We start from the raw sequence: 12,838 nt of genomic DNA on the forward strand, positions 1-12,838 counted from the left end.
TAAAAATCAGTGGCTCCAATCTACAAAGCTTCTTCAGAGCTCTTTGTTAAAGAAAAATGTCAACTCGGTTGTCAGTTGGGAAACTAGATCCAGGAGATCATTCAACTCTGGAAAATGTCCTCCAGGAAGAAACTAGAGTTGGTATGAAACAGTAAGGGCACTTCTCTGCTCAACTGCCCAGTAACACTAATTATTCCATACTAAGTATATGACCAAATAAATACACTATTAGTGTTCACTTAATTTTCAAAGTAAACAAACTGAAATCATTCAAATACATGGTTCAAAATTAGGTCAGTTATTCAGCCTTCTTTCCACTCTGAAAACAAGCAACTGAGGAAAAACAAAAATGATTCTGGGCCTGGGAATCTATCTAGAGGCATGAGTACCGCCATGAGTCTGGGCTCTCTTACCATATAGAATGGAGAGCCTGGGCAAAGGATTTACTCTCTCAAACCACTGACTTAGTATCTGTAAATGAGACTTCTGAGATAGATGGAGAAACGTGCAGCCTCTGTCAGCATTAAATTTTTTTGGAAGCTAGGAAAATTGGAAGCTAGTATCCTTGCTACTTAGAGTAGATTATATTTAAATCAACAACTATCCTGAATTTGTAAGTCAAAAATTTTTTAATAGAACTTTTTTAAATGTAAGACTTCTAAGAATCAAATGATAGACAATTCTAACATCTATTATCAGTACCACCATTTTTTCTTTTTTTAGCAGTGCTGTGTGGCATGTGGGATGTGGGATCTTAGTTCCCCAACCAGGGATTGAACCCATGCTCCCTGCATTGGGAGCATGGAGTCAATCACTGGACAGCCAGGTCAAGTTCCTATAACACTAATCTTATCTAAGGAGTTGGACAGGAGAAATAATGGTTGTATTATGGAATATGGTAATTCTCAACTACATATATTTTCTTTAATGATCACTACCCTAAGAAAACTCCCGTATCAGAGAGAAAGAAGAGAAAGTACTGCCTTCAGATTTAACAGGGGGACTTCATGGGTCCCAAAGATGACTTACCAACTTTCCAAGAAGTTAATCATTTTTACCTGAGCCTTAGCAGTTGAGATTTAAGACTACAGTATTTTCCAAGATTAAGAGTTCAGATAAACAAATACTTTTGAACAAGTGAAAAAGACTTTTTTTTTTTAGTTCACAAGCTTTAGCAACATTATGGGGGTGGGTGGCTTAAGACCACTACCTCAGTACTTCCAGATTTTAACTTTGTGATTATGACTCACGAAGAGAAAACACTTCACTTTCTTTCAAAAACCAAAACAATAGCTATGTCTAAGCCTTGGAGGGCATGAATGGCAACCATTACTCAATCTATAGATGCCACTTATTTATAATCAAGCAATAAGAATAAACAGACACTAAAATGTTTTTAATCACTGCAATTGCATATTCCACTCTTTGTAAGAGGAAAGAAAATGCTAATACCAAATGATCATCAAGGTACAGCTTGCTCATATCTTTTAGTCCATTAAAAAAACAAATAAACAAATAAGCAAAATAAAGTGAACAGATGTGTGACCAAGGTGAAAACTTTATTTCATATTTACTTTTTGATTTCTTAAAACTATTTTGAAGAAAAAAAAAGCAGAATGCTATCTATGCTGTTTATAATATATAATGCAACTTTGTTATTGTACAGAAAATAAATGCTCTTAAATAAATAATAAATGTGTGACAAGAATACACAGAAATACTGTACAAGAAGGTCTTAATGACCCAGATAACCACAATGGTGTGATCACTCACCTACAGCCAGAAATCCTGGAGGGTGAAGTCAAGTGAGCCGTAGGAAGCATGGCCACAAACAAAGCTAGTGAGGGTGGTGGAATCCCAGATGAGCTACTTCAAATCCTAAAAATGATGCTGCTAAAGTGCTGCACTCAATGTGCCAGCAAATTTGGAAACTCAGCAGTGACCATAGCACTGGAAAAGGTCAGTTTTCATTCCAATCCCAAGAAGAGCAAGGCCAAAGACTGTTCAATCTGCCGTACAGTAGAGGTCATTTCACGTTAGCAAGGTAATGCTCAAAATTCGTCAAGCTAGGCTTCAACAGGATGTGAACCAAGAACTTCCAGATGTACAAGCTTGATTTAGAAAAGGCAGAGGAACCAGAGATCAAATTGCCAGCTTCCACTGGCTCACAGAAAAAGTAAGGGAATTTTAGAAAAACATCTACTTCTGCTTCACTGACTACAATAAAGCTTTTTATTGTGCAGATTACAATAATTATGGAAAATTCTTAAAGAGATAGGTATAACAGACCACGTTACCTGTCTCCTGAGAAATCTGTATACAGATCAAGAGGCAATAGTTAGAACCAGACATGGAACAAAAGACTGGTTCAAAATTGGGAAAGGAGTACTTCAAGGCTATATATTGTCACCTGCTTATTTAATTTATATGCAGAGTACATCAAGCAAAATTCTGGGCTGGGTGAAGCACAAGCTGGAGTCAAGACTGTATGACAATGGTCCACATAGTCAAAGCTATGGTTTTTCCATTGGTCACGTATGGAGGTAAGAGTTAGACCATAAAGAAGACTGAGCACTGAAGAACTGATGCTTTTGAACTGTGGTGGTGGAAAGGACTCCTGAGAGTCCCTTGGACAGCAAGGAGATCAAATCAATCCATCCTAAAGGAGATCAGTCCTGAATATTCATTGGAAGGACTGATGCTGAAGCTGAAGTTCCAGTACCTTAGCCACCTGATGCAAAGAGCCAACTCACTGGAAAAGACCCTGATGCTGGGAAAGATTGAGGGCAGGAGGAGAAGGAGGTGACAGAGGATGAGATGTTTGGATGACATCACCAACTCAATGGACATAAGTTTGAGCAAACTCCAGGAGACACTGAAGGACAGGGAAGCCCAGAGTACTTCCTGGATAGGGAAGCCCTAATTATATGGGGTGGCAAGGAGTTGGACATGACTAAATGACTAAACAACAACAGCAACCTAGTTTACTATTTCATTACACAGAAATTTTTTTACATGTTTTTTTTTTTTAACTTTTTCATTTCAAAATCTTACCTTTTCATAGCATGGCAATATCTATTCAAGAATATAATATACAACTGTGTATTCTGCTGTATTACATCCAAATAAAAATATTTAAACAAATTCTTCTAAATTAAGAGTAAAGGGATATATTGAAATAAAAAGAAATCCAGAAGATAATAAATAATGCATATAAAATACAAATAAAATTACAGTAAGGCCCTGAAGTCATTTTTTAAAAAAAAATTAAAGTTTCCTTAAGCATATAAAAATTACACTGATCCAGCCAATAATTACCAATGTCACTTCAACTCCTGTACTTTTCTGTAACTCATCACCTTTGACCAGATTAAGAAGTACAGAAATAAATTTAGATTTCATGAAGGTGCCCAATTCTTAAGGAAAACTAATTAAAGCAAAATGGAAATACAAAACAACACAGAATCAAAGGATTTCAGGGTCAGAAGAGGCCTTAGATAGTCGTCTCTAATCGAACCTTCTCATTACATTGCTTTTAAATCTTCCTCTAATTAAGATTTTAGATTTCAGGTATGTGAGTTACTATGCCTACCCTGCCTTGCCCTGCAAGAATTATATAAGGTAGTTTAAAAAGCTCCCTGGTAAGACATAGCACAAAAGACACTGGAAGTTTTCACTGACATTGAAAAACGATAGCACCGGCTTAAAGCTACCATGAAGTGAAGTGAAATGAAGTCGCTCAGCCGTGCCCGACTCTTTGCGACCCCATGGACTGTAGCCCACCAGGCTCCTCAGTCCATGGGATTTTCCAGGCAAGAGGACTGGAGCGGGTTGCCATTTCCTTCTCCAGAGGATCTTCCCTACCCAGGGATTGAACCCGGGTCTCCCGCAGTGTAGGCAGACGCTTTACCATCTGAGCCACCATGGACAGAAGATTGACAACTCATGATTTGTCAAAGTCATAAACCTGAGTATGACACAACTTTCCACGATATAAATTACCCATCTTCCCACGCAATTTCCACTCCCATTCACACCACTAAAACAAAACCTCATATTCCTCCTACCTCAAAAGAAACATCCAAATTTCCTGAAGAGAAACCACCACCAAAGAGCTCTACTATCCCTAAAGTTTAACCTCTTAACCTGCTTTTATTTGTTCTTTAGAATTCAATAATATAAACCCTTTATAAGATAGCATAGAAAATCCTTCTGTGGTTATTAGCATACTACTTCTTAATACTCTACAGAGTATTAAGCACATGAATTATTACTGTTTAGGATAAAAGCATTCAGGTTATCAGTTCAATCCATACATTTAACTAACATCCTCCTTCATAATTAGAAGTGAAGCTCTAACACAGTGTTCAGGTATTTCACAGAAATACTCAGAAGTAAAAATAATTTTTCAAAGTAGGAATAAAAAAGAAAATGGTGGGGGAGAAAAAACCTGAAAGAAAGCAATACATATTCAGCATTTTTACAGTGTGAATATTGTATTATGTTTTTAATTAGCAGTAACTTAGTAATTATAAAATGGAAACTGATGAACAGATTAGACATAAACGCTAGTGATTTAGGTCAAAAGTAAATAGATACAAATTAAGACTCAAAATAACTAGAAACACATTCCAGAATCAGAGTGTTGACATTCAACACCTAAAAACAGAACTTGGTAATGTTTAGAATATCCTCTAAAGTGCTACTATATGAAGGAGTACAAACTGCTCCAAAATGAATCACATAGTCACAAAAGAGCTGGAAACAAAACAGAGCTGAAAATACAACATTCTAATCAAGCTGGGTTATAAGCTTAACATTTAGTACATAAATGTAACATTTATTCCATAAATGCATGTACAGCTCTCATACAGGTCTATTTATCTGAGCAGTACTGAAACAAGACAAACAGGCACAGAGCAATGATATTTAATTAGAACTATGAGAGCTATAACCTTATGTCACAAAAGACAGGTAGTTGGGGAATTTCTTAACTGTTTCATTTCGTTTCACTTGAATTTGGGCATAGAGCCAGGATTCTAGAATCCAAGTTAGGGTGTAATTCAAAATGTGTAAGTCATCTCTTTCTTTACTATACAGTTAAGGATGCAATATAGCCTTCTGCTGCTCATTTTAATTGATATAAGTGGATAAAGTAAAGAAAAAAAAAAGCAAAAGCAGATACACTGAGGACTAAACCAAGACTTCTGGAAATGATGAGAATGCTGAAGGTCACAGATAAAGGCTCTATAAGTTCAGAAATGACCCAACAGTACACCAGGTATTAGGAGTATTATAGAGAAATGAGACAAAGTTCTGGCCTTCAGTTACTGAAAAGCTAGCAGGGCAGTTTGGCCCACATGACTTCCACTCCTTAGAACTGGTAAATAAAAAGACAGCTGGTCTGTGACCACCAATTCGAGCACATCTGCAACTACCAAGCCCAACTACTTGTTAATGTATGACTTCAGTTAGTTAGCTAGTTAATTCATTTATTTATGGCCTGGATTTGTTGAAATAAACCTTATGATGCCTTTACTTTGAAAATGTAAATAATTGATACTTACTTATATGATATAGTTACTATTATAGTTTCCCTCTTTTTCTCCTATTTCATTGAAATATAATTGACTTATTGTAGAAGTTGAAGTTGTACAATGTGATAACATGATATATCTCTATATTGAGAAACCATCACCATAATAAGGTTAACACATTCATCACCTCACATTAAATACCTTTGTGTGTGTGGGCGTGTGGTGAGAACATTTAAGATCTACTTTCTTGGCCACTTTCAAGTATCTAATAAAGCACTGTTAACTACAGTCATCATGCTGTGCATTACACCCTCAGAATGTACTTGTAATTGAAGTATATACTCTTTGACACCTTCACTCATTTCCCTCATTCCCCCAGCCCATGGCAATTACCAATCTATGCTCTGTATCTATGAGTTCAGGTTTGTATTTCTGTTGTTGTTGCTTTGCCTTTTTTTTTTTATTCCACATGTAAATGAAAGCATTCATTATTTGTCTTTTTCTGACTTATTCCACTTAGCATAACACCCTCCAGTTTCACCCAAGTTGTAACAAAACAAGAGAATTTCCTTCTTTTTTTATGGCTGAATAGTAATCACTGTACATATGTGTGCATGTGTGAATGTGTTTGTGTGTGTGTGTACAGAGACACTTTTTTTAATCCATTTGTCCATTCACAGGTGCTCTTTTTAATCTTTAATTTTTATTTTTTGATCTTTAAAAAATAGAACTACCACATACGATTCTCACACACACCTTATGAAAATAAATATAAGGTGTTTCAGGTACCCTCTTCTTACCTGTAAGATTTTCAAAGCAACAATCATTAAAGGAAATATAATTAACTGAAACAATCACATCTGTTGTATAAACATATCTCAAGCAAAGTACGCTACTGGAGTCTTTTGTATTCACGATGAATAAGCCTTACTTTCACAAACTATGTTTAAAACAGAAAATCCCAGGAAATACTTAGTAATCAGAGTTAGTGAACTAAAAGCCAGCATTGAAATATCATTTGACTTCAGCCACACTGTTAGATTTCCATTAGGTTCTTTTAGAGCTTCCATCCGAAAGGAGATCCAGTGCTCCTCTGGAACCTAAAACTGACAGTATGAGATTGATTCCTAAGAAGACAAGTCTAAGTGTACTTCCCAAATGCAACCATTCCAGCCACAAAATCCAAAGAATCATACTTAAGTGCTTAGTAAAATATAAATATTGCAACACTCAATGCTATACTAAATAAGGGTGTTAAAGCCAAACTATTATCAGTTACTTCTCTGCAATGCTTAAAATGAAATTCAATTATTTCTCAAGAGAAAAATTTAGAAATAAAGCGTTCACGGACAAAGTTAACTCAGAATGGATAAACTGAAAAAAAAAAAAAATAATAACTGGCCCACTGTGAATTTAGATCATTTCCAATTAGAGCTAAGAAATTATGTAGGTCTGAAAAAAATCAATGCAAAGTTGTATTCAAGAGCTCCTGTCTTTATCGCAAATTAAGAGAGATTTACATGGTGTCAATATTAAAATACAAAAGGCACACTGTATTTTCTCAGGGTGCAGAGAGGTTAAGATTAATAGAAGTATGCTTTAAACCAGAGGTTAAGATTAATAGAAATATGTTGCATAGAGTGATTAACCTAAGTATTTCCTTCTGAAGACATGCTAAAGGAAAACAACATAATTGATACGCAGCAGCGTTTGAATCAGGGTGGCTGACTGAGGCCTAGCCCTGGCACTGCCATGCAAAGGACAGTGGTACCTTGGGGTAACAGGACTGCTCGGTGTGTGAGCACGGGAGCCAAGCAGTAACTGCAGATGGAACGGAGAATTCTTCGTGCCTTGGTGCACTGAATTAGAGTAGCTCTAAATTCTAAACCTACACTTCAGGGTGAAAGAAGAGACATCATCAATAAAACTGACCCTACAAGACTTTGCTTTGGCTCATATAATAGGAATAGAACCAGCATGGTAAACAAGAGTTGAATATATATATTACAGCAGGACTTCCTGGTTGTTTTAAAGATACTGTGCAGTTATACAGTTTTTGTTAATGTGATGATCAACCAAATGAAGTATCAAAATGTTATCTGGCCCACTAATGGAAAGAATTCTTAAGCTGGAGATATTACCTCTAATATTTCATAGATCAGATTATTTGGACCATAAAGGTGGTCCATATTTTCCCTTGCTTTCCCCTCACTATCCAAAGTGAATGCCAGCAATAAAATCATATAGAAAGTCATTCTTACAGATGCCTTTAATTTATAGTTACCATATGTCTATTTCCACACTGAGAGCTAAACATATATAATCGTGACATAAATTTTCATCATGCAGAGCATGGTCCTTACATTGCGCCTCAGGGTTTTAACTTTGGCTGCAAGGAAATCTAACCCATTGTCATTAGAGATCATTAAGGAATAAAGCAAAGACTACTATTATAATCAAAATGAAGCTGAGCATCTGTTCTGAGATCAATAATGAGGGATACAGTCTTGAGATCTGACCAGTCTCCACTTTCAGCAATGTTCTGATAGCTCTTGAAAGAGAATTTTTAAGAAAAATTAAGGCAACACACAATCAAACTGTAAAATGAGTAAACTGGTAGATTAATGGAATGGAGTGCAACACTTGGGTATAAGCTAAAGCTTCTATAGTATCTTCAGGGAAAACAGTTTAGGTGAAGAGAAATCTGTGTTTCCCAAACAGGGAATAATTTGTTCTAGTTTCTGTCTCAAGTTCATAGCAATGCTTAGCACAAAACACTTTAAAATTTGCTAAAGTATGAATGTATAAATGAATAAACAGGGAAGAGCTCATGCTAGTGGAATAGCTGTGAATGAGCATGGTTTCCTCAGAGGTCCCTAGAGATTCCCATCTTCACTGTCACTCAGAATACTTATTTTCTAGAACTGCTAGGAAAGAATGTGAAGCAGTATTTTGGACATGCTCTAAAAAGCTGCTAGTCTCTGTAGGTTTTTGAGCAGAGGGTGATGCCTAGAAACGTATTTAATATTTCCACAGTAGATAAAGAGATACTCAGTAGGATGATTTGGAAAGAGAAGACTAGAAAAACAGGGAAGGGTGAAACCGCACACAAAAGTACATGTATCACTAGATTTAAATGGACCCACAATGGATGGAATGAATAAGCCACTTACTGCTGTCCACGCATTTCTTTTGCACCGGGCACATAGCCATCCATCACAGATCTCATGAGAAGGGATTCCATAACAACCTACAAAATAATAGTATAGATTCATTAATTAAGCCTTTTGTATTTTGAGAATATGACACATTTTAGCCACTGAATAAATAAAATCAGAGCAACAACCTACCATACCATTTTTGATTCTCACTGCTTATAACAAAATATAAACAAGGCTGGCTCAGAGACACTTTTGGTTCTCACACGTTATACCTAACAGGGTATCACTGCCAGGAAGCATGAGAGTGGGCATCTTAACAGTTACCAGTGCTCACACTAGTTATCATAAAGAATATTAATGATAATACTTGAATGGGCAATAATAAAATCTCTAAACTTTCAGGTCTAGTCCTTTACTCACATACAACATATTTCAAAATAAGCTGCAATTCATGAAGCAAAGTTTGGAGAAGTTTTAAAATGGTACAGTAAATAAACTTTAACAAAATATTTCTGAACATAAAATTATATGCATAAAATTAATGTAATTTAAAACTACACTTCAAAAATTACATTTAATTAGCTTTAATTTCAGTGATACGGACAAAGGATACACAATTCATGGTTGGTGATGAAGAGATATGTTCAATTTTACTTGTCTATTCAGTACATGCCTGACTCAGCAATTTAAAGAGATGGCTGATGATGTAAATACATGATATATGTAGCAATTATATGGCTCCAACACACATGTGTTACTCTGGCTTCCTGAAAAAAGAGGGCTTTGAAAGATTTAAATAAGTAGAATTTAAAGAAGTAGTTTTTAATATAAAATTTGTATAAAATTTGTCTTGGGAAGGGAAAATAACAGAATTGTAATTACCCAAAGAAAAGCCTATAATAGTTAACCAAGATCATAAAATGTTTAGTTCAAGCACATGTTCATAAAATATTATGGCTAAGTTGCACAGTTAGTGCATTCTGTAGTCAAGATTAAATCCTAACTTGTTTGTAAAATGATGCTGTGCCTCTCATATAGATATAACTGTGTAGAGTGAGAGAGAGAGAGAGAGAGAGAGTGTGTGTGTGTGTGTGTGTGTACTGAGTGTCTTACAGGTTGATGAAGTAAATAAGTTTTATATAATTGTATTTCAAACACATGTTCAAATCCCTCAAGGAAGCTGAAAGTATCTAATAAATAAATGCTTGATAGCCAGGAAATTTCAACCTTAATATAAGACTGATGTTACTGTGGGATAAATACAGAATGTAATACATATATTATAAATTATTCATACCACATTGACAAGACTCACACTATACCTAAGAATGTTAATAAAAGATGTGACTTGGTAAGAGCTTGAATATTAAAATGCTTTAAAAATACAATTACAATGTATAACTGATTCATTTTACACATTTTAGAAGGTTTACATGACAGATTAATCTATAAAAATGTATTTGCCATTAACATAATTATGTAAAAATAGCAAATTGAGACAGGTATAGAGCCTAACCATCTCAGTTCTGGGGAAAAACAACTCGAAGGACTGTTTTACCCAAAAGGCAATGAAGATCTCCCTACTCTAACAAAGAATAAAATTTAAACTCAGGAATTAAATTTAACAACAATTCCCCAAATCACCAAAAGAATACTCATTCTTTTTAAAACATACAAAGGAAAATAGTGATGAATCACCATAAGAGACTAAAATTAAGGTTTTATAAACTATATCTTAAGTAAAATTCAAGCATGTGAAAGGAGTCCCATGATGACTCCACATGGGGACCCCAAAGAAACAAACCATCAGACCTGTTCTCCACTGATACCACATAAAATACAAGGACGATTATACCTTTCATACTTTCATTAGAAGAAATATGAGAAAGAATGATCTAATCATTAATTATGCCAACAGTTCACTGTGATAGATTTGACAGGCTGCAGAGGGGTGAGAAATAAAGACTATGTGAAGCACTAAAAAGCCAGTGATGAATGACTGATAGACTCATTTACTTGCATGAACCCGTACGCGGCACTTTGCACAGGAAATAAGAAGGCTTGTTCCATCCTCTTCCAGGAAGGCGTTAGGAGGAGAATATTCTATATTTTCTTCACTATAAATAAAACACATCTCTGGAATGAGGGGCTTAGTCTTTCCTCCTGAAGTCACCACTTCATCTAATTTTGTCTCCCATCTAGAATCATTTTCTTCATTGCTGCTATCTGGCTGAAAAACACAATATTTGCAAATGAGCAAAAAATATGGAAAAGAGCTGGAATCACTTGCTTTGGACAGATCCATGAACAGCTATTTCATTTACTAATTTTCCACTTCTGTATTGTTTCTTCTTGTCCTTGTCCTCCAACTATCAGCTCTGTTCCCCAGGTTCCCATCCAGAAGTTAAGCTGAAGGGACAAGAGGGGATTCTATACGCCCACTGTTATAGAAAGGGATGAGCTACTAAAATTACGTTCTTATAGACAAAGCTCATGAGAAGCAATGATCCTTCCAATGAACTTTTTTTGCTTCTTTATTTGCACTAGATTAATAGATCTGGTTTCATTTACTGAAGAATCTTACCTGGTTACACCTGAAGGAGAATCTTCAAAGACCTCAGCTTTAATTTGTATGACAGTATTTAGAGAGTTTTTGAAGGTTTTTGTCTCATCAAGAAGTTTTAATACAGCAAGACAGAAAGATCTAGCAAATGACATTAGATAACAAGGCATAATATGCAAACAAAATTGTCATCTCTCATCAAGATATAAGATTTCATTGTATATTTGAATATAATTAATGAACTATCTTATCCCCAGAAACCTTATGTTAATAAATTTCCCCCGAACTTGTAATTTCAGTTGGGATTTTTTTTAATCATTAGGGAAATATGCAGGCAGATTATGATACAGAAATAAGAATCAAAGGTAAATTTTTTAAGAAAACATAGAAATTTAATGATAAATGGGAAATAAAAATAAAGTTAATCACTCCCTAAAGTCACATTCAGATGAATGAATGAACTACTTCCTCTATTTACAAAGTGCTGAGAATGTGGCACATTACGCATTTTTATGCTCTGAAATGTCTGAACAGAATTACTTCATGTGGAACTTTAAGAACAATGTGATCTTGAATACAATATTTCTGATTCTATTAGTGAAAATATAACCCAGAACACAATATTCCCATCAATGCATTTTATAATATTGTATCTTAAAATGGACCTAGTAGTTCTACCCTTACCAGATTCCTAAAGATCATTTTGTTTGTGTTAGTGCCAAACAATGTGGCCCTCTGCGATCTAAGATGCTTTTGGCATAAAATATATGACATGACATCTGAAAATAATTCCATGAATAGCTGGCTGATGGGATAAACTGGACAATTTGGTTTGCATTGAGTCCTGCTGTGTCTTTTGCATATTCTACATGGAAAGAAGAAGAGAGAGATTTCAAATGTGAGCCCAGAGCTGACATTTATATGATTGAGAGTAATATTTTCAAACATAAAGCAGAGACTAGGTCTAAGTTCTCTCTTTGCAAGCTTCTACTATTTTGAAGTTTTAAGGTCTATGTTTCTTGGAGAAGTAGGCAGAAGGAAGGTTGGAATTAACCGTTGACTGAAATAAATTAAGACATTAAAAAATGATAAAGTACTGTTAAAGAAAAGTCTCTCAAGTGGCACGCAGGAATTCTGTTTGCTACTCTATGTGGTCATTAGCTACAGAAGAACTAATGTTTTCTTCACCATGTGCATACTAACTGTACAATGATTCACCTGTGTTTTTAGAGCCACACAGAAAGTGTTATAGTGAAAGGAAACGTGGGCAGGGGCCCCTCCCGCCAGCTACCTTGTAGTAGGGCATGAGCAGAGCACAAATGGCGCAGTGTGGCTCCATTCTGCCCATGGCTGTGTTATACTCTTGCTCTGCCACAAAGTTTGGGGACTTCGTCTGCCAAAGGTGAACCAGAGGCTTTGCCCAAGACTCAGTTTCTTCTACTTCTTCCTCAATCGATGGAACTTCAGGCAACTCTGAAGAGAAAGGGCATGAAAACACAGTGAGCAGGGTCAGTTCAGTTTGGTTCAGTCACTCAGTCGTGTCTGACTCTTTTGCAACCCCATGAACCGCAGCACAA

General features: G+C 35.6%; 1 protein-coding gene across 1 annotated transcript in view; it reads right to left on the reverse strand.

The window, feature by feature from the left end:
* Window positions 1-12,838, reverse strand: part of LOC120860208 (lysine-specific demethylase 4C) — a 404,469-nt gene that overhangs the window by 142,784 nt on the left and 248,847 nt on the right. The window contains exons 13-15 of the mRNA XM_040235989.1: window positions 12,553-12,734; window positions 10,715-10,928; window positions 8,711-8,787 (exon numbers count right to left, since the gene is read on the reverse strand). Coding sequence (XP_040091923.1) covers window positions 8,711-8,787; window positions 10,715-10,928; window positions 12,553-12,734 — 473 coding nt within the window. The remainder of the gene's footprint in view (window positions 1-8,710; window positions 8,788-10,714; window positions 10,929-12,552; window positions 12,735-12,838) is intronic.

This window comes from Oryx dammah, unplaced genomic scaffold (assembly GCF_014754425.2).
Source record: "Oryx dammah isolate SB20612 unplaced genomic scaffold, SCBI_Odam_1.1 HiC_scaffold_11050, whole genome shotgun sequence".
NCBI lineage: Eukaryota > Metazoa > Chordata > Mammalia > Artiodactyla > Bovidae > Oryx > Oryx dammah.